Source organism: Macrobrachium rosenbergii, chromosome 23 (genome assembly GCF_040412425.1).
Source record: "Macrobrachium rosenbergii isolate ZJJX-2024 chromosome 23, ASM4041242v1, whole genome shotgun sequence".
NCBI lineage: Eukaryota > Metazoa > Arthropoda > Malacostraca > Decapoda > Palaemonidae > Macrobrachium > Macrobrachium rosenbergii.
The window spans coordinates 22,782,126-22,801,764 of record NC_089763.1 but is presented as its reverse complement, the minus strand read 5'-3'; the positions used below and the strand labels follow the sequence as shown (position 1 = coordinate 22,801,764).

At 39.1% G+C, this 19,639-nt stretch overlaps 1 protein-coding gene across 1 annotated transcript; it reads left to right on the top strand.

The window, feature by feature from the left end:
* Positions 1–541: 541 nt before the first annotated feature.
* Positions 542–19,228, top strand: LOC136851370 (uncharacterized). Its single transcript, XM_067125423.1, has 7 exons — positions 542–707; positions 3,595–3,650; positions 4,878–5,028; positions 6,043–6,202; positions 6,779–7,538; positions 18,035–18,170; positions 18,649–19,228. Exons 1-4 carry the CDS (start codon positions 641–643, stop codon positions 6,078–6,080), a joined length of 312 nt encoding a protein of 103 aa, XP_066981524.1. The 5' UTR covers positions 542–640; the 3' UTR covers positions 6,081–6,202; positions 6,779–7,538; positions 18,035–18,170; positions 18,649–19,228.
* The last annotated feature ends 411 nt before the right edge of the window (positions 19,229–19,639 follow it).

Below are 19,639 nucleotides of genomic sequence, written 5' to 3'. Positions count from 1 at the left end.
GAATTTTTGTTTATAGAATGACTCCCCGAACGAAAAGACTGTTTGATACACGCAGTTCAACAAACATTATTTTTTATCTAGGGCTAGTGGGAAATGATCTGTATAGGGGCTAATTTTTCTCTCAAAAACTGCAGAACGCCTTGTACTGGTACTTTTGTGAATAGGGAATCTACATCTAAACTTAAAAGTTTTGTGTTGTGAAGTGGTATATGCGCTTCTTTGATTTTGTGACAGAAATCTTCCCAACGTTTTATGTGCCCGGGAGAAAATGTGCCTAAGACGGGGGAAAGGAGGCCGGCTAACCACGTAGAAATTTTATAATTGAAAGCTCCGGCACGTGAGATGATAAGCAGCGTTGATGTGGACGGAGGAGATTTTGAGGAGGAGTCGTTGTCATTGTCCTTCTTCTTCTTCTTCTTCTTCTTCTTCTTCTTCTTCTTCTTCTTCTTCTTCTTCCCTTGACTCCTCGCGCCCGGTGACTTTGTTGTGTGTTTATATAAGCCTCCCGTCCTTCCTTCGTTGTCATTCGTGATAAGAAGCCGGAAGGGATATACTCGTATACCTTTGTGTCCAGGCACACACAGGATAATAGTATTGCCTTTGCTTTCCGGTCAAGCACTGTAAAAGAAGTTGGACAGGCATGGATGGCGAACGTGTGATAGATGCAGTTGATTCTGTTGAAACGGGACCGGACAGCGATATCGCAGGTTAGTTGTAAGGTTAAGGATTACGTGATACATATGTATACATATGTATACGAATATACATATGTCGTGCACAAGTTTCTTTTCATGACTCGTGTGGCTTATTTTTTCCTTTGTAATCCCCATCTGTCATTTATATGGGCTTTCTTTGTAAACTTATTGTTATATTTCCTCAGTCTGCTAAGTAAAGGACGATAAGTCGAAAGGCCTTGCAGCACTCCATTGTTTCTCTTTCCTTCGTGGATTTTGTCGCCATTTATATGAGCTTTCTTTGTAAACTTATTGTTATATTTCCTCAGTCTGACAAAATCCACGAAGGAAAGAGAAACAATGGAGTGCTGCAAGGCCTTTCGACTTATCGTCCTTTACTTAGCAGTAAAGACAAAATCCACGAAGGAAAGAGAAACAATGGAGTGCTGCAAGGCCTTTCGACTTATCGTCCTTTACTTAGCAGACTGAGGAAATATAACAATCAGTTTACAAAGAAAGCTCATATAAATGACAGGTGGGGATTACAAAGGAAAAAATATGTACGCATATGTGAATAAGTGCATATTATTTATTATTCTCGCTAATTTTAAAGGCGAATCTCTAAAACAAAATGTTGAGTGGAATTATAGTAAATTCTTTGGTGCTACACGAACTTTGTCGTGATGGGCTGATTGCAAGTGATGATTCCCTTATGACGTTTTTATTTTGCATGCGAGAATCTTCTTTAAATGATCGCTCTAAGTGTGTTTAGAGTGCACTGGTCTGTCGAAATGGTTGACCGAGAGAAGCAAGTTGCGTTGCAAGTTTAATAAAGAAGAGACGTAATTAGCTGATGCGGAAAGGAATGTCCTAACTGAGCATTTGTTGAACACTATGACCCTGGCGCAGAATTCGACCCTGGTTTGGGTGCAGGCGAGTCGTCTGTCAACCTGTACTTTCGGTTACTGCTTTGTCAAATAATAAATTTAGTTTTAGTGAGGCTCTGTCAACATTTGGTTTTAGTAGTTTCATATAGGTTACTGCTTTGTCAAATAATAAATTTAGTTTTAGTGAGGCTCTGTCAACGTATAGTTTCGGTTACTGCTTTGTCAAATAATAAATTTAGTTTTAGTGAGGCTCTGTCAACGTATAGTTTCGGTTACTGCTTTGTCTAATAAAAACAGTTTTTTTAAGGCTCTGTCAACCTATATTTTCGGTTACTGCTTTGTCACATAAAAAAATGTAGTATAGTGAGGCTCTGTCAACCCATATTTTCGGATGCTGCTTTGTCAAATAAAAAAACGTAGTTTAGTGAGGCTCTGTCAACTTATAATTCCGAATACTGCTTTGTCAAATTAAAAAAAAATGTAGTTTTGGTGAGGCCCTGTCAACCCATATTTTCGGATCAAATAAAAAAAATGCAGTTTAGTGAGGCTCTGTCAACTTATATTTTCGAATACTGCTCTGTCAAATAAAAAGACGTACCTTTAGTGAAATATGAGTTGGCTTATTACATAACTCCAAGTGGTTGTGATAAAGTTCAGTCTTGAATGAATTCAGTCATTTAGGAGGGCTTGAGTGAACTCTTGCTTCTCTTTCTTTATCTCTTTCCCTGTCTCTCACGTGATCAGAAAACTGTACAGAGAGAGAGAGAGAGAGAGAGAGAGAGAGAGAGAGAGAGAGAGAGAGAGAGAGAGAGAGACGAAGCTAGAACTATGAAGAAAATATTACACTAAAATGTTAGTCACGATCCTTTAGAAATGGTGCAAGCGTAAAGGGTGTCTAATCTGTTCAATATATTTTATTATAATATGTTTTGAATACTTGGTGCAAATGTAAAGGGCTTATCATTTGTTCCGAAATATTTGATCAATAACGTGGCTCAAGTATCTGGCGCAGGTTAAAAGAACTATAAATTAATTTTGGGGATGAATTACAAGTATGTTATTTAATTAATATAATTTAAATAGAAAACTGAAAGAAGGTTATGTAGCATCAGCTTGGAAATGAATGAAAATATCAAGAAAATATTATTAAGGTTTAAGATCTTGGCTGGTGTTGAAGTGAAAAAATTATCAAAATGAATGCTCAGTTTTCAAAGTCAGTTTTCTTGTCTCATTAAGTTAATTTTTAAGATAATGGAAATATTTGTCAGTGAAATATCTTTATTTCTCAGAAAATTTCACAATGATAGTAATCATCTTTCCAAAGGTTCATGTATATTTTCGAGCGCAAGAAATTTTTGTTTTTGCACCCAGCTTGAACACGAAAGAAATTTTGGAGTATGGAAGGATTGAAATGTAACAAATAATAAATCTGATATTTTTACACATTAAATATTTTCTAACATTTATACTTTTGCTTTATAGCTATTATCGCTTCTCTTGTTCCTTACTCTCATTTCCTTATTCTCATTCCATTCTATGTTACTCATAAAATCACACAGTACCGGACAGAAAGTCGATTGCAAAACTTGCTGCTTTTGTCAGTTGTCATGAACAAGTATGAATATGAAGTGGAAAAATCCCAATCCCCCTTCTTCTCCCTTCCTTCTCCCTCCCCCTCCCCCTCCCCGGTCTCCAGCCCCCACCTCCCAATTTCAACCCCCCTGGCACGTGGCTTACACATACGCAGCACTGAACTCACGCGAGTGCGTCGTGCTTTCAGGGAATTGTCTTTTCTTTCAGCAAGAAATGTCGTCATTATCTGCATTCATTTGCAGAATTTTGTTTATTTAGACATCGATTTTTTTTTCTTTCAGTGATAAACTTTGCTGTTGAATTTGACCTTGCATTGTCTCTGACAGCGGTGCCAAAGGACTCATCATGCCTTGTGCCAACGTATTGATAGAGATGTTAATGTTAATAACAATATTTTTGTCGCCAGTGATGAAATTTCCAATTCTCCTTTCGCTTCCAAGGTTCAACTTCGCCGGGGGACACCAAGAAACTATCTATGCTGACGCTGCTTAAGCAGGTAAGAATAACTGCTAAGCAAAGCCCTTTTATTTTTTAAATTCTTGTCAGTATATTTAGGAAAGAATTGTCACACGTTACAATGTGCTTCCACTTAATAGAAATTCCACAAATGTTCGAAATGAGTAACAATCCAACGAAGTCACCAATTTCCCGCAAAGAGTCTAGTTGGTTCAAATTCTATCTATTGCTGGTTTAGTGAGCATGGCAGCCCTAAAGGCCCCCATTCACGCAACAGTCTTTAGCAATGGTAGGATTATGGTACAGTCAACTGCGCAAACCTAAGCTCAGTTTTCTCATCTTTTGAACTGGAAAGATGTCTCTCTCTGATTTTTTTCATCTCACGTTGAAGAGCTGGATAGCTTATCGCATGGATTGATTGTTAAACGAACTTCGCTTGGAGCCTGTCGATTATTTCAATTACTTGCGAATGGATGAGCAAACCTATTTAAATTGTTATCACTATTGACTCCATTAATTAAAAGACAAGATACCGTCATGCGAAAAGCAATTTCACCCCATGAGAGGCTTACAGCGACCCTTCGTTTTTTAGCAACTGGTAGATCATATGAAGACTTAAAGTTTTCCACTTCGATCTCTCCCCAAGCTTTAGGAGTCATCATACCAGAGACCTGTGTCGCTATCTATAGAGTGCTTGCTAAGGATTACATGAAGATAAGTGAAATATCTGAATATTCGTGGCTTTTGACTTTCCACAAACACGGAAAACTTCTATACAGTTCTATAAATTCAGTCAAAAATTCTCTATTAAGTTTATTCACCATATTCTGAGATATGCACCTGTAAATAAACAACAAATCAACGAAATGATCTAATATATTTTTCAGCTAAACATGTGACCTCGAGTCTTTAGTCAAAACTGAGCAAAGTGTGAAAACACCCCTCACGGTTATGGTCTGCGTTATGGTCCAGCCTAAGCCGCGAAAATATCAAACACGTTGGATATTGTTATGTTATGGTTCCGTCCAACTCCGCAAGCCAAAAAAGTATCCACTCACGCTACATTAACTGCCCAATTATACTGAAACGTACTTGAACCGTAGCTATTTTACGTTGCGTGAATGGGGGCCTTATGAGGGAACTTCTTGACCTTTAATGACTGCTGATCAGTTTACGGAACGTGGAGACATTCACTGGTGCTCTCTGTGTCTGATAGTACAGGGAAAGAGAGAGCTTCTCACTTCTACCGCCTGATTGCTGTTTCCAGTGTGTGGTAGTGCTGGCTGCTAGCTTCGTGTACATCCCGTGTGGTATGATACAAATGTGGAACAACGTCTTCGCCACTCACATGGTGGAAAGCAATGCCACTATTTTAGGTCATGAGATCACAGTAGTGCCTTGGCAGAAGGATTTGGTTGGTAAGAAGCTTTCTTCATTGCGTTCTATCGCTCTTTCTCCAAGACTGGACTATTGGCTGATAGGTAGGGGCTGTCTTTGAGTATTGATTACAAAAAGCCTGATTATCTCAGAGATGTATCTCCCTCTTCATAAAACAAAAACCATTTTAGGTATCTATCTATCTATAAAACGAACATATTTTCAAATGTCTGTTTATCCTTCTTTGCAATAACTTCTAACCTCTTCTTTGAAATAACTTCTAACCTTTGAAACAACTTCTAACCTCTTCTTTGAAATAACTTCTAACCTTTGAAATAACTTCTAACCTCTTCTTTGAAATAACTTCTAACTCTTCTTTGAAATAACTTCTAACCTCCTCTTTGAAATAACTTCTAACCTTTGAAATAACTTCTAACCTCTTCTTTGAAATGACTTCTAACCTTGGAAATAACTTCTAACCTTTGACATAACTTCTAACCTCTTTGAAATAACTTCTAACCTTTGAAATAACTTCTAACCTCTTCTTTGAAATAACTTCTGACCTCTTCTTTGAAATAACTTCTAACCTCTTCTTTGAAATAACTTCTGACTTTTGAAATGACTTCTAACCTGTGAAATAACTTCTAACCTTTTAAATAACTTCTAACCTCTTCTTTGAAATAACTTCTAACCTCTCTTCTTTAAAATAATCCTAACCTTTGAAATAACTTCTAACCTCTTCTTTGAAATAACTTCTAACCTCTTCTTTGAAATAACTTCTAACCTTTGAAATAACTTCTTGAAATAACTCTTCTTTTTGAAGTAACTTCAACCTTTGAAATAACTTCTAACCTCTTCTTTGAAATAACTAATAACCTTTGAAATAACTTCTAACCTCTTCTTTGAAATAACTTCTAACCTTTGAAACAACTTCTAACCTCTGAAATAACTTCTAACCTCTTCTTTGAAATAACTTCTAACCTTTGAAATAACTTCTAACCTTTGGAATAATTTCTAACTCTGAAATGGCTTTAACATCATCTCCACGTCCTCAGCGAGCATCACAGAGATGGGGGCATGGCTGGGTACATAACGGCCGGGTATTGTGTTCGTCTCGTCGGGAGAAAATGGTCCCATTCTGATAGCCTTCCCAGCTATGGTCGGATCAGCAGTTACTGCACTTGCTGGCAATATCTACGTGATCATCGCAGGAAGGTGAGAATGTGTAATGATCAATAATAATAATAATAATAATAATAATAATGGCATTCAATTTATACAGTCTTCTATTCTTCTTACAATTTTCTTTTTCAAAATAAGACAACAGGAAACTTTCTATGTCCTTAGGTAACCTGATACATTAACTACATTACATGCGGATGAAAAGGAGATTGTAAAAAGAATAGAGAAGAAACAGCCACTGTTTTCAATGCTACTGCCCTCATGGAAGGTCTCTTCCTAATAATAATAATAATAATAATAATAATAATAATAATAATAATAATAATAATAATAATAATAAATTTTGGGCAGCTCATATGGAAGATGTAATCAGTCTTGAAAATGATGAATATAGTCTATAATACTGCATCCTTTCCTGGACAGTTATTTCACTTATAAAAGGAATTATACAGGGCCATAGCAACGCTATGAGACTAGGAAGACTCACGTAGATAAATTTAAAAGGAATGGTGTAGTCGGAAATGGCAAAGAGAGAGAGAGAGAGAGAGAGAGAGATTGGAGGACTATAAATTGAAATGATTACTTCATGCATCCGAATTTTTTCCACAGGTTCTTGGACGGGATGTCGGTTGCCATGTCTTACGTAACAGTGGTCACCTACGTCACCGAAATCTCCGATGAGTCCGTCCGAGGCGCCTTTTGCATGATTTCGCTCCTGGTGGTGCAGCTGGGAAGCATCCTCATGGTATCAGCGGGTAGCGTGCTCACCTGGTACTACATGTCTCTCGTGCCTGTGCTTGCTCTTCACCCACTGCCTCATTGCGCTGACCCTTGACGAAAGCCCTTCGTTCCTGGCCTTCACCAACCGCGAGGAAAGGGCTCGAGCTGCTGCGGAGACTGGGGACCCAATACCGATGTCCAAAAGGAACTGGAGTACCTGAAGACGCAGAACCAAACGGCGACAACATCCGGGGATATGGGGCCCTTTTCCAGGCGGCACCTGCCGACAATGTGTCTCTGAGCGGCATGTTTTCATCTTGTTCTTCAGCGGGAATCTGGTCCAGAGGGTGAACGCTGCTCGGCTACCGCAAGACCCAGTCTGCACTCTTGGAGGAGAAGTACACGACCATCTTGCTCGGCCTGGTTCTCCTTTGCGGGGAACACCTTTGATACTAGTCGTAGATCGTTTGGGACGGCGCCGATGTCTGATCATGTCTCTTTCCATCGTGGCTGTTTCTTGTGCATCGCTGGGGACATTTATTTACATAATGGATGGGAATTCTTCCGTGGATGAGCCAGAGCATCTAGAACTATTTGGATTTTCCAGCGCCTCGGCAAATACGACGCTGACGCAAGTTGAAAATTCCAGGTAAGGGTTTCTTGTTTACAGGAAAATATAGAGTAGGCAGGGTTGCTTGAACGTTCAGTTGCCCCTTCAGAAACTGATCTATTGATGGTCATAACTCTGAAGATAGACTTACTGTATGGACACATTCTCATGATGAAACAGTGATGACACTGAGATGACCTGTTAAAGCATTTTCAGAAATGTTACTCAGTGTCGTATTTGCTGTACTGGCGTTTTTGGAAGCCCATAAAACAACAAGCTAGGAAGCCATTGAATAACCATAAGACCTGCATGATAATAACTAACTGTATGTTATATAGTTTGCATAGCACAAATAAGAAAGTTTCTTTTGGAAAACATTAGTAGAAAATAAGGCTTAAATTTTTTGTAGTAATCCTCAATACCTCTTAATAGGACCTTGTTGCGGAATGATATCCTAATTGTAAGCAGTTATAATTGATATATCAATTGTCACAAAATTTTTTTATTGCACATGCTTGTCTGCACATGCTTTCTCTGCATATCTTGTTCAAAATGTAATGAAATCTTCAGAGTAATAGAGTAAGAAAATCGTGAAAACCTGCTCCATTGCTATAAGTTATGGTTCTTGTGAGATTGGCTATTTTACCTATGTATAATCCTTTAAACATTATAATTCTCTTGCCGCTCTCCTTAAAACAGGCTCGTATCAATGCTTAATCATTTAGTTTCCTAAGTTTACGTATTTTAAGAATATGTTAAAACAAACATAGATAACCAAAACTATACTGTATCTTCTGAGTTGCATATCTAGTGTAGATGTATCACTTGTGTTTGCTTACATATACACATACATACAAATGCAGCTCTCAGGTTCACTCACTGCCTACCAGCGTTTAGTGAGATCCAGAGGGCGCATAGGCTAGGCTAGCAACCTCATTCCTAAAGACAATATATATATATATATATATATATATATATAATATATCACATCACCGTGATTCATATATATTAAGCTACAAACGTCCTTTAATATCTTCTTCTTCTTTTTGTTTGAAGGGAATTTTTATTCCCATTTTGTATGGGGTCGTACCAGCGAAGGACAGGAACCAGGCACGATGCCTTCTTTCACAAGGACTTTTGATTTGGCTTCGAACTCAGGTTTAGACCTGTGGAGACGATATCCGGCTGCCCTGCCTGACATCGCTGTCACACCAGCCATATTACGAAGTTTTTATCACATCACCGTGATTCATATACACAGAACCAACGCCTTAATATCCTTCCTCGAAAAATAGAGCAAGGGAATTTTAGTTATTGCGCGGGTATGGCGAGCGTTCGAGACGCATTGTGCAAGAGATGTTTGGATATTATGTTTTTTAACTCAGGTGTTGTAGTGGCTTTGTTTTGTGTGTGTATTTAGTCTGAAGTTAACATCCATTTGCATATTTTAAGTTACAAACGTCCTTTTAAAACCTATCCAGTTGATTACCGAAGGGGAATTTTTTATATATAATCCCGGGATGTCTACACGATCGCAAGTCTCACCCGCCGAACTCAGGTTTTTGTGCGTTTGGAGACTGCCTGTCTGATCAGCCGGCTTGCGCAGATTTGAACGTGATTCATATACAAGCGCCACAAAAGTCCCTCTACGAAGTCATATATGTTACCAAGGAATTTTTTAGTTGATAACGCTGTGGGGTGCTGTAACCGACTGAACCACTACAGGGACGCATTAACCCACGCGGTCGCGAAGAGAGGTATAAGTGGATATCGCTATATACAAATATATCGAATCCAGGTTTGTGTTTAGACAATATCCATATGCCATGTTGATATGCGCTTGTCACATGCATATATTATAGTTTTTATCACATCATGATATATATTGCTACAAACGTCCTTTAATATCCAATTAACTCAGAAATAATATAATATATGTTACCGAAGGGAATGATGGTCCCGTGGGGTCGTACCAAGGACAGGAACTATAAATAACCCACGCCGCCACAAAAGATAATCGGCTCCCATATACAAATCACCCGTCGTGCATAACTGAATCACGAAAATATGGAACGTGATGAAGAAACACTTTGAGAACACGCGAGGCCTTTCAACTCTGCTAAGTGAAGGACGAAAGAGTCGAAAAGGCCTCGCAGCACTCCAGTGTTTCACTTATCTTCGTATATTTATTTTATTTATATATATATATTATATATATATATATATATATATATATATATATATATATATAAATATTGTCTGTTCGACCTCTCTTCCTTGCTTTAATCGAATATCAGAAATTATCTTTGTTAAAGTAAGGGGTCATAATGTAGGAAGAAGTAGGTGGGCAGGAGTTGTTTTGAACAGATTCCAACTCGTCCAAGGGTAAGAATCTTAGTTCAAGGGGATATAGAAGGGATAGGTTTTGCTAGACAAACCTTAGATATACTGTACCTAAGCTCAGTTTTCTATGACGTTTATACTGGTGAGCCTTTTGTCATTTTCCAGACAGTACCTACGTCAAAGCCAAGCCAAGTTGGCTTGTGGGAGGAGCTGAGACCAGTCTTGACCCAAGCTACCCCAAGTTCCAAAAATTAGAGATTTTCAGAGTAGCGCCCGTCGAAGCAAGACGTGTTTCCGGGCAGTCCACTTAAGCCCTTTGTCTCTGTCCTTTCGAACGTTGGGGAAAAGATTGCTATTTCAACAGACCAAGGACTTTTGATGCAATTGATCACCGCATTATCTCTCCCAGCGGTAAGTCGGAATTTGACAATTACTCCCAGTTTTCTTTCCTTCAACTGCAACCTCATCATTTTTCGTGTTTCAATTTTTCCTCTCTTAAACAGTCACTGACTAAGAAAATCCTAGTAAAGCATATCCCATTTATAAAGTTATCTATCAAGTGCAATTATTGTTGTCTAGTTAAGCCACATAATTTATCCTCCACGGTGTTAAACGTATTATTTTTGAACTAAGACTCACCCTCTTGTGCTTAGTAATGACAAGTGAGAGTTTCTGTAATACAAGATTGCTATCTGATACGTATTTTTCCAGAATCACGTTCGCCTTGTGTCTGCACAACATCCTCTTTCTGGGAGAAGAATCTGCATCCTTAGTGTCAGGAAGCCTTAATTCGACCTTGCAGTAAGTTCCTGATACAGCGTCTGAGAAGCACATTAATTGTTGCGTTCATTCTCGGCAGCACTGAAGTTTGTCCGAAGTCGGATTCATATTCAGAGCTGCTGTTAGCTCCTGTAAAACCATCCATTCACTGTATTTTAATTTACTTTTGCTGAAACTAGTGTTCCAGTAAGTTTGTAAACTTTCTGTGGTTATGAATAAACCTCTATTCTTCGTTAACGAGTGTTAACTGGCGACATGAACGATTCACTATCTGTCCTTTAGCGGTAAGTTTATCTTTAATTGACAGAATTACGTGGGTCTTGGGTAAAAGCAACGCAATATAAATCAAAGTAAGTAATAATCAAACTCATCAGCTGAAGGACCCACGTAACAATGGTGTTATTTTGCCCTGATCTCTGTAGTTAATTAGCTTATGCTAGCTATCCTGCAGAGATATAAAGAACTTGGAAAATTAAATACGAATTAATTCAAAGATAAAAGTCAGATCATATTCATTTCATGCGATATTCTCCCAAGAAAAGAAGGATACAGGCCAAGGTAAGTAATAGCAATCTCATTTTATATGAAGAAGATAGAGTAGGTAGGAAAATGTGCAGTAAATGAACGTGTTTACAATTTACAAATAGGAAGAAAAAAAAAAAAAGATACCGAGCCAGACCCGCATTTCAGTCAAGGTCGCAGTGAACTACCGATGTCAGATTTAATATTTTGCTATTCGCTGGCCAATTATTAATGCATGCTATTAAATTTCTGACCTAGTTAGCTATTGCATGACTAATTGGGAAGGCGCGTGCCTAGTGCTTCTCTTGACTAATTGGGAAGGCGCGTGCCTAGTGCTTCTCTCATAAGGCAGAACGGACAATTTCCAAGTCCTTGGGATGTTTCTTACAAAGCAACAAGCGGAAAACCTGGAGAGAGGGCCACCGATTGAGCGTCACGAAGAGAATTTACTTTCACTCATGCGAAATCATATTAAATATTTTCTCCATTAATATCGTAAATAATTGTATCCGTGTTTAATTCCATAATTTGCCTTTTACATTAAAGTAAGTCGGGCCAGTAAGAACGTCACGTGTCCATTCCTTTGTAACGTGAAGGGCCCTGCAGTGAGCATGGCGGCTTAGGGTAGAAATTAATTACTGCGCCGAGAAAGAAAAAAAAAAGAGAACATCATAACAAATTCGTTTTCCATCTTTATAACGTACAATAACTCGCATTTGTGGTATTTCAAGTTAAAACTTGCATTCCCACATAGGCCGCATTCGTTTTGTTCTTTTGTATTGTAATAGCATAGTGAAGGAAGAAAGGGAAATTTGTATTCCTCTGCCCGACGGCATCCCCCCTACGCCACCCCGGTCGCTCCCAGTAGAACCGTTGTTTTCGCCCTCAGCTGTGCGAAGTCATGCGACCCACTGACCATCTGAAGATCGGGTTGCCCGCAACCCCGCAGCCGCCACCTCAAGTCGTTGGTCTTGGCAAACAAGACTGGCGTTGTTATTCTGTGTGACGTCACGAGCAGACGTCTCTCTCAGTCAAAAATCTTGCATTCATATGCACTGACGAAATACGTTGCGCAGCGCACTACCGTACTCACAAATCTTTATGATAGATACTTCCATAAAAAGGAAAAACTAGGTACGCATAATTTTATGCAAAGTGTTTAAAGAAAAAAAAAGTTAGCCAATTAGGCAGGATTATATAAGAAGCTAGGAATGTAAAGGAAGTTCCTACACAAATATACATCTGAGCAGGGAATTAAATAAAGAGAAAATAATACGAACCTCAAGATAATTTAATATGACTTGCAAGTATAAGAATTAAAGAATATTACCAAGAATTACTAAGAGCAATGGTAACAGGGCACACTAATATTGGCAGACTACCCATTACCTAACATAGCCAAATTAATCAGATTATTCAAGAGAAGAAGAATACCTGCTAGTATCAGTTTAAATTTTCCTCCTGTTCTCAAAGTTTTTTCTCTCACGTTCTCACAAAGTTTTTCTCTCATGTTCTCACAAAGTTTTTCTCTCACGTTCTCACAAAGTTTTTCTCTCATGTTCTCACAAAGTTTTTCTCTCATGTTCTCACAAAGTGCAAGCTTTGCTTGCGCACTTGCGTGTTAGTGCCCACTTCATTTTCTTTTTCTTTTCTCGTTCCTTCACTTTCTGAAGCATTTAAGTTACTAAGTTGACTGTCGTCATGAACAGGCCGACATAAAAAAAAACACACCTCTTCCACAAATAGTTGAGGATAAGTTAAGAATTAACCACAGTTATTGATGACTGTCCATCACGAGTGGGGTCTGTTTATCCAGACTGAAGCATAAAGCCTTCCTCCCTCCGCAGGAAAGGGAAGAGCAGCCAGTACTAGGAACTAGTCACCCACAAGTGCCAAAGCAACCAAAATTGATTCTCTCTTTTCCACAGTGCCACTAACCTGAGGCACTGTCATGACCCACTGAAGCGCTTACCTATCTGTCTCCTCTTACCTTTCCTTTTTCTTCTACCTGACATTACACTCTGCTTGGGCAGAGTGCCTTTCCCCTTATTAAAGTTAGTTGTACTCCAAGAGAGTGTTGATTCCTGAATGCACTGGCACCATAGTGCCACCCAGAGACAAAAAGTCCTGTGTGACTAAGCTACACCTGTACCTCGAGAGACAGAGTGCCATAAGTGGGACCTTTGCACGGCACATGCAGCCACAGTGCCACCTTACTGAAAAGGTGCCACCACTGAAGTGTCACTCAAATCTGAGGGGACACTACCCCAATTCATAAGTAATTCCAGTCATCCAAAGTAGACGTCCTTACCATCCCAGAACCATGTCGCTGGAACGGCGCCCAGCCATCCTGAGCATGGGCAAGGAACTGTTACGAAGGAGCGGAACTAGCTGATTGAGTCAGGGAACAACTGGATGACTTAGCCAAGCAAGAGAGGAAGAAAGAGAGGAACAGAGGAAGTGTGAAGAGACACAGAGGAAGTATGCTGAAGAACAGTCGGATTCCTATTCAGACCTGGTGTTAGCTCTTGTAAATCATCCATTCTTTGTATTTAATTTACTTTTGCTGAAACTAGTGTTCCATTAAGTTTGCTGAATTCATTCCTGTGGTTATGAATAAACCTCTATTCTTTGTTAGCGAGTGTTAACTGGCGACCTGAACGATTCACTATCTGTCCTTTAGGGGTAAGTTTATCTTTAATTGACAGAATTACGTGGGTCTTAGATAAAGTACGGCAATATAAATCAAAGTAAGCAATAATTAAACTCATCAGCTGAAAGACCATCCAATAACACAACAATATATATGTATATATATATATATATATATATATATATATATATATATATATATATATATATATATATATATATATATATATATATTGAGATATTGAGATTTCTCTAGCCTCTTAGCTAAGAAGTCTATTTTCATGGTGGCTGGAGGAGACCCGCCCTAGGGGGAGCAGAATGTAGGGGTCCTACCCCAATATTGGGGGACAAAAAGCTGTTAGGGCACAAGGACAGGTCATGATAGAAAATGGGCTGCTAGGCTAACCCTTAGTCTTAACTATAAGACCTATTTCCATATGACCTTTGTGTTGGCTTTTATTTGCTTCTTTCAGATGTACTGCTGTCCTGTGCTTGCCGTGAGAATCAAGTGGATGACTCCATGACCTGACTCACTCTCACTTCATCCCCCAACAATGAAGTGCAAGGTTGCTTCACTCTTAACAGCACTAAGGCTGGTGCGTTCTGTCCTCCCCACACTGGCCACGTGTCGGAACTTCTAAGAGAGTGGCCTGAATCCATCTTTGCAAGTGAGCTCCATGCACAGATGCATAAGGTACATCCTGAAGTCAAGTAATGCCAGTGTTCTTTTCTATTCCTGAATTTCTCTCAATTTTCAGTATTTCCAAATTTTCATTCTCCTGAACAAAGTCCCTTTGTTTCCCACATCCTAGCATGCACCTTTTCCCCTCATGACTTGGTCCAAGCCTAAATTGAGTTTGTTCTGTGATAATAATCAGAGCATTCCCACCTTAGTGTTACCATGTGCTAATTAAATCCCCTCGTGAATAATTAATTTCATGTGAGGGAAGGTCTTTGTGTAAATGAATGCTACCCTGGAATTCTTTCCAGAGTCCTGTTGTCTGGCTCTTCGTGTTCTGCCCCCTGCCCTTGAAGAATCAGCTCCCTCTTGCCACGTGCAACTGACTTCTGCAATCCACAAGTGCCATGTGTTAGGGCCCCTCAACCGTTAATGTTGTGCAAGTGTAAAATAATTTTATTAGCCAGTCTCACTTGAATTGTTTTATAAGATTCGTGTCCAACTCTTTGTAGGGCTGTAGCCTACTCAGATCTTTTATTTGTTACCTTTAGTTATAAAATTTTTGGCACATTGCAGGTGCCTTGATTGCTGAGCTGCCAGCCTGTCCCAGTTTCAAACCTGTAAATAAATTAATTTAATCTAACCGACTGGTTTGAAAGGCGACCTTCCCATTTTCTTTGAATAGATGTAATATCAAGGTCAGTCATACCATTAATTACATTTATTGCATATGTTCTGAGATCTAGGTGTTGGCCCCTAAGGAGAAATTTCAGTCAAAATTCAATTTAACTCTCACAGCTGATTCAGAACATAAATATATATATATATATATATATATATATATATATATATATATATATATATATATATATATATATATATATATATATATACAGTAATCTCTTGATTATCCTGACCTTCATCGTCTGGACCCCGGCATTCTCTGACACACCCAGTCCATGGACCAAAGGCTATATAATATATATAACTTTAAAAAAACACTCTCCGATGTTTGGCAATGCTGCGCAACCTAAGGAAATGTTGGTGACACTGCTGACACTCTTAAAGAGACTGAGAAGGGGTTTGTGAGGTGTGGGAGGCCTGGGGAAGTTTCCAAATTGTGGGAGGGGTGTCGGATGGCTGGGCGCCATGAGAGTGGAGGGGCAGTAAGGCTGTTTAGAGGCAGACTCACCCAGAGAAAGGGTTTCTTTGGAAGATAGGTGGAGCAGGGAAGGAGTTTCCCTGGCTGGGAGGGTGCTGGGAGGGGGATGCAGTATGGATGGGTAGAGAGGGGTAGGCAGGAGTTTTTCATTATAGTTTCTTTAATTTTGAGATCTTTACTTTTATGCTTTTCCCACAGCTTATTAAAGGATAGTATAGTACTGTATTGCACCTTGTTTTGAGATACATCAAGTGCAAAGTAAAAAAAAAGATATGGTAGGGGGAGAGAGAGAGAGAGAGAGAGAATAACAACTGAGGTATTGCAAACATTAAAGCCTTTAACACACACACACACTCCTTCCCTTTTTTTATTTTTATTTTACACTTTTCTCATTTTTATGTTTATTATGTTTTCTAATTTTTAAAATTTTTTATGTGTTTTATTATAATATTCACTGCATAAAAGATGAAAAAATAATCAAATTTACAACCCAAAAGAGATAAGCACATGTGGTATCCGGTAGTAATGTGCATATACAATACATAAGCGCACACTTCTTCCTGTAAATAACATATATTGCCACCACCTACAAATTTGCATTTTAAATATTTTTAATTAGAGATAAAAGATCAACAGTAATAAAATATTCTCTAGTAGTATACTTTCATGGTGTGTGTGGTAATCACACTTTGAGTCAATTAAACTTGTAATGAAATACTGTGCAGTAAATCAAAGCACAAAAAAAGGCAACACACAATACTGCGCTCAGAAACACACATGAACACACACACAAAGCGAAAGAGAGATTGTTATTGGCTTAAAAGCACGACATCACTTAGCATGTCATGAAATGTCACTTCGTTTATTGCTTTCTTTGTCTGATACTGATACGTCATCAGTTTAATAGCATATTGTAGAAGGTGCTGGGTTGTGGGACGGGGGTGGGGGGAGGGGGCGAGCACTCCTGCTTTCTCGGTGTTGGGAGAAACGTACAGTATACATCATTCTGATTCTGTTATTTTTAATGGCTGAGATACGCTTATGTGTCATAAACCTATCTTTTGCTGATTGGCAACATCCGAAAAAGTATCAATGCCCTCAGTGACAAAAAGCGTTTTTCCTCCGTGTATAGTCGCTTATTTGAATCGTTTGCGGGTGTTTGCGATATGGCATGCTCTACCCTGGGCATGTGGCTTTTGTTGCAGTGCCTGCATCATTGCAGATGCTGTTAGCTGTGTGTGTGTGTGTGTGTGTGTGTTTTGCTGTGTAGTATTTGTATGGCCCCACCTCATCCAAAGAGGACGAGGAAGGTGTTGACCTTTCAAGAGAAACTAGAAATCATGGAGAGATTTGAGGCAGTTTGGTCTATGGCATGTATCATGAATGAGTACAGCATTGCATGATCAACCTTTTATGATATCAGGACTTCCCAGGACAAGCTGAAGAAGCACACAACGGACTTTGGGAAGAAGACGTCCAGGAGTCAGGTCCCCAAGGTCATGGCAAGAGGCTGGCATGAGGATATTGAACGATCGACCTTGATCTGGTTTAGTCAGCAAATGAAGGCTGGCAAGCGCAAGCGCCCTGGCGGTGCTGAGCTGAAGGCTGCAGCTATGAAGTTCACAGGCCTGCTGGGGCTGCGGATTTGAAGGCGTCCGAAGCTTGGCTGATTCGACACGGGCTTTTGAATGAGAAGACTCCTGGCGAAGCTTTGGGTGCTGATGTGCCAGGCTCCTCCGGTGTGTGCCTGTTGATGACCAGGACCCTCTGTCTAGACATCAATGAGTTACAGGAGGTACAGGACCTTGATGATACAGTGGTGTTGGAGGAGGAGGAGAAGGACTGGTAAACCTTGCAAGATTTTAAAAGGCTGGCCAATCTGTACAGTTTTGGGACCAAGCCGTTAAGTGAGAGAGAAGAAATTGTGTTATTACAGCATTTATGTCTAAGCAAAATAGGAAAAAGAAAGTGATGCCCATTACCCATTCATGTAACCTACCATATTGCATTTCAGGTAGGAGAGAAAAAAGGGGTCTGCTTTTTTGTAAAGTGTATTTATACGGTATATTTTTGTTATAAATAAAGGAAAATAAACCAGCTAATTTATTTTTGTACCAAGTATTCAGTTTCAAGCGTGATGGTTGTTTTCATAAGTATATTTGTGTTTACACTTATGCAGTATTGACAAGGTAGTGAGGAGGAAGGCTACGGAGTTGGGATTGAACGCCCGTAGAGTTTTTGACGTGTGTTTATTTGGATTTCGAAAGGGCTTTGGCTCTCTCAATCCGGATAATCGAGAGATTGCTGTATACACATACACATATGTATATTTGCATGTATACATGTATATATATATGTATGAAAATGTGAACATAAAATTCTTATATTGATTTTCAGTTGGCACTTCCCACGTGTAGAGAACTTGGCACCCTTGCTTCTACTGATGGGTGCTTGTCTCGGGCAGAGTACTGGTATCGGGTCAATCGTTTACGTACTGCCCTCTGAGATGTTCCCTACCAGTTTAAGGTCGCAGGTAAATATCTTCATATAATAGTAGAAGTATGAACTAACACTGCATTATGAATAGAAACTTTTCTAATATAACGGTAAATGTTTGGAATTTTTGTTGGATTATATTTTTCTTCTATGACTTTTCAGTCCTGAATTGTATTTCATTGTTTGAGGGTAGCTAAGGCACATTTTGTGCTTTAGATTATTCAGTTTTCAACGTGTGTTTATTCTTTCAATGTACGACCATATTAATTTGTTATTTTAATTGTCCATTTATATTCCTCTTCATTGTTTTTTTCCTTCATGTTCTTTCCATACTGTGGAACTTACTATAGCAGCGTCCACAGAGTCTAAAGGTGTCACTATCAGTCCCTGGCAATTAACCTTTATCAAACCAGATGCACTCTTGCTTAGTAGGTTGTCAGAGCACGATAATGAACTGTTCACGGTTCGTTGGCCTCGGCTGTGCTCAAGTAATCGGTCTCGCAACTTCCTCACAGGCAACGGGAATCTGCATGATGATAGGCAGCATAACGGGATTCAGCTCCTTGCAACTCTATGGGCCGATGCTGGCTGCGTTCTCTCCGGCTGGAATGTACTGGCTGTTCTCAAGCGTTGCCTTCGTCGGCGTCTTCTACGTCTACTTCTTGTTGAAGGAGACTAGCAAGATCAAAGTTGGCTGAGGGGACCTCTGTTTAAGGCAGGAAGACGAAAAAAATTAACCGAAAACATTCCTAGTGGCTCTGTTAGCGTGTGGCATTCAAGGTTTTCTTCAAAACTTTGCAGGAAGTTTTAATTTCGTGTGAGATTCTGCGTTCACTTCCGGCCGAGGGAAACCTGCAGCACCAAAATGGGATTTGGTGGTCTTTAGCAAAGGAAGAAGTCTGAAGATGTTTTGTTGTGTATTTGAATAACTCTAAAAGAATCCCTGGAAAATTCAACTTTGCAAATCAGTGATTTAACAAACAAGAAAGTAAAAACTGGGAAACCATATTTGTGATAACATTGTTCACTTAGGTGTTTTGTTTCCTACGAACAAGACATGTAAATATATAATTACTATACGGTGATGCTTTTTTATGTTACTTCTTCATTTTCCTTTGAGTGGACTAATTGCTTTCACCTGTTTAGAATGGAAGGAAATCCTTCTCTTTATATAACTTATTTCATTCTCTGCATCTCTTGACGAAATGAATGAAATATGAAAATGAAACTTTAAAAGTGTCATGTTTAGCAATACCATCAAAAGAAGCTTTATGAAAAATATAGGTGATTGCAACACAAACAAAATGAACTGTTTAATTCGATATCGAAATTGAAGAAAAAAGTTATATATACTGGGTAAATGGGCAGGAGTGGTTTGAACAAGAGTGCAAGAATACTCTGTTAACTTCGAAAATAGGTCTCGATAACGGAATTGATTTTGATAATACCAAACAGGCATGTATAGACTCGGCTATTGACCAGAGGAACGTTACTTAATAGAGCAAA

Excerpts from the sequence above, each read along its gene's own strand:
- LOC136851370 (XM_067125423.1), top strand. The coding sequence starts at position 641 with ATGGATGGCGAACGTGTGATAGATGCAGTTGATTCTGTTGAAACGGGA. Across the intron at positions 3,651-4,877 it reads TGCTGACGCTGCTTAAGCAG|TGTGTGGTAGTGCTGGCTGC; the intron begins GTAAGAATAACT and ends TGCTGTTTCCAG. Across the intron at positions 5,029-6,042 it reads TTGGCAGAAGGATTTGGTTG|CGAGCATCACAGAGATGGGG; the intron begins GTAAGAAGCTTT and ends CCACGTCCTCAG.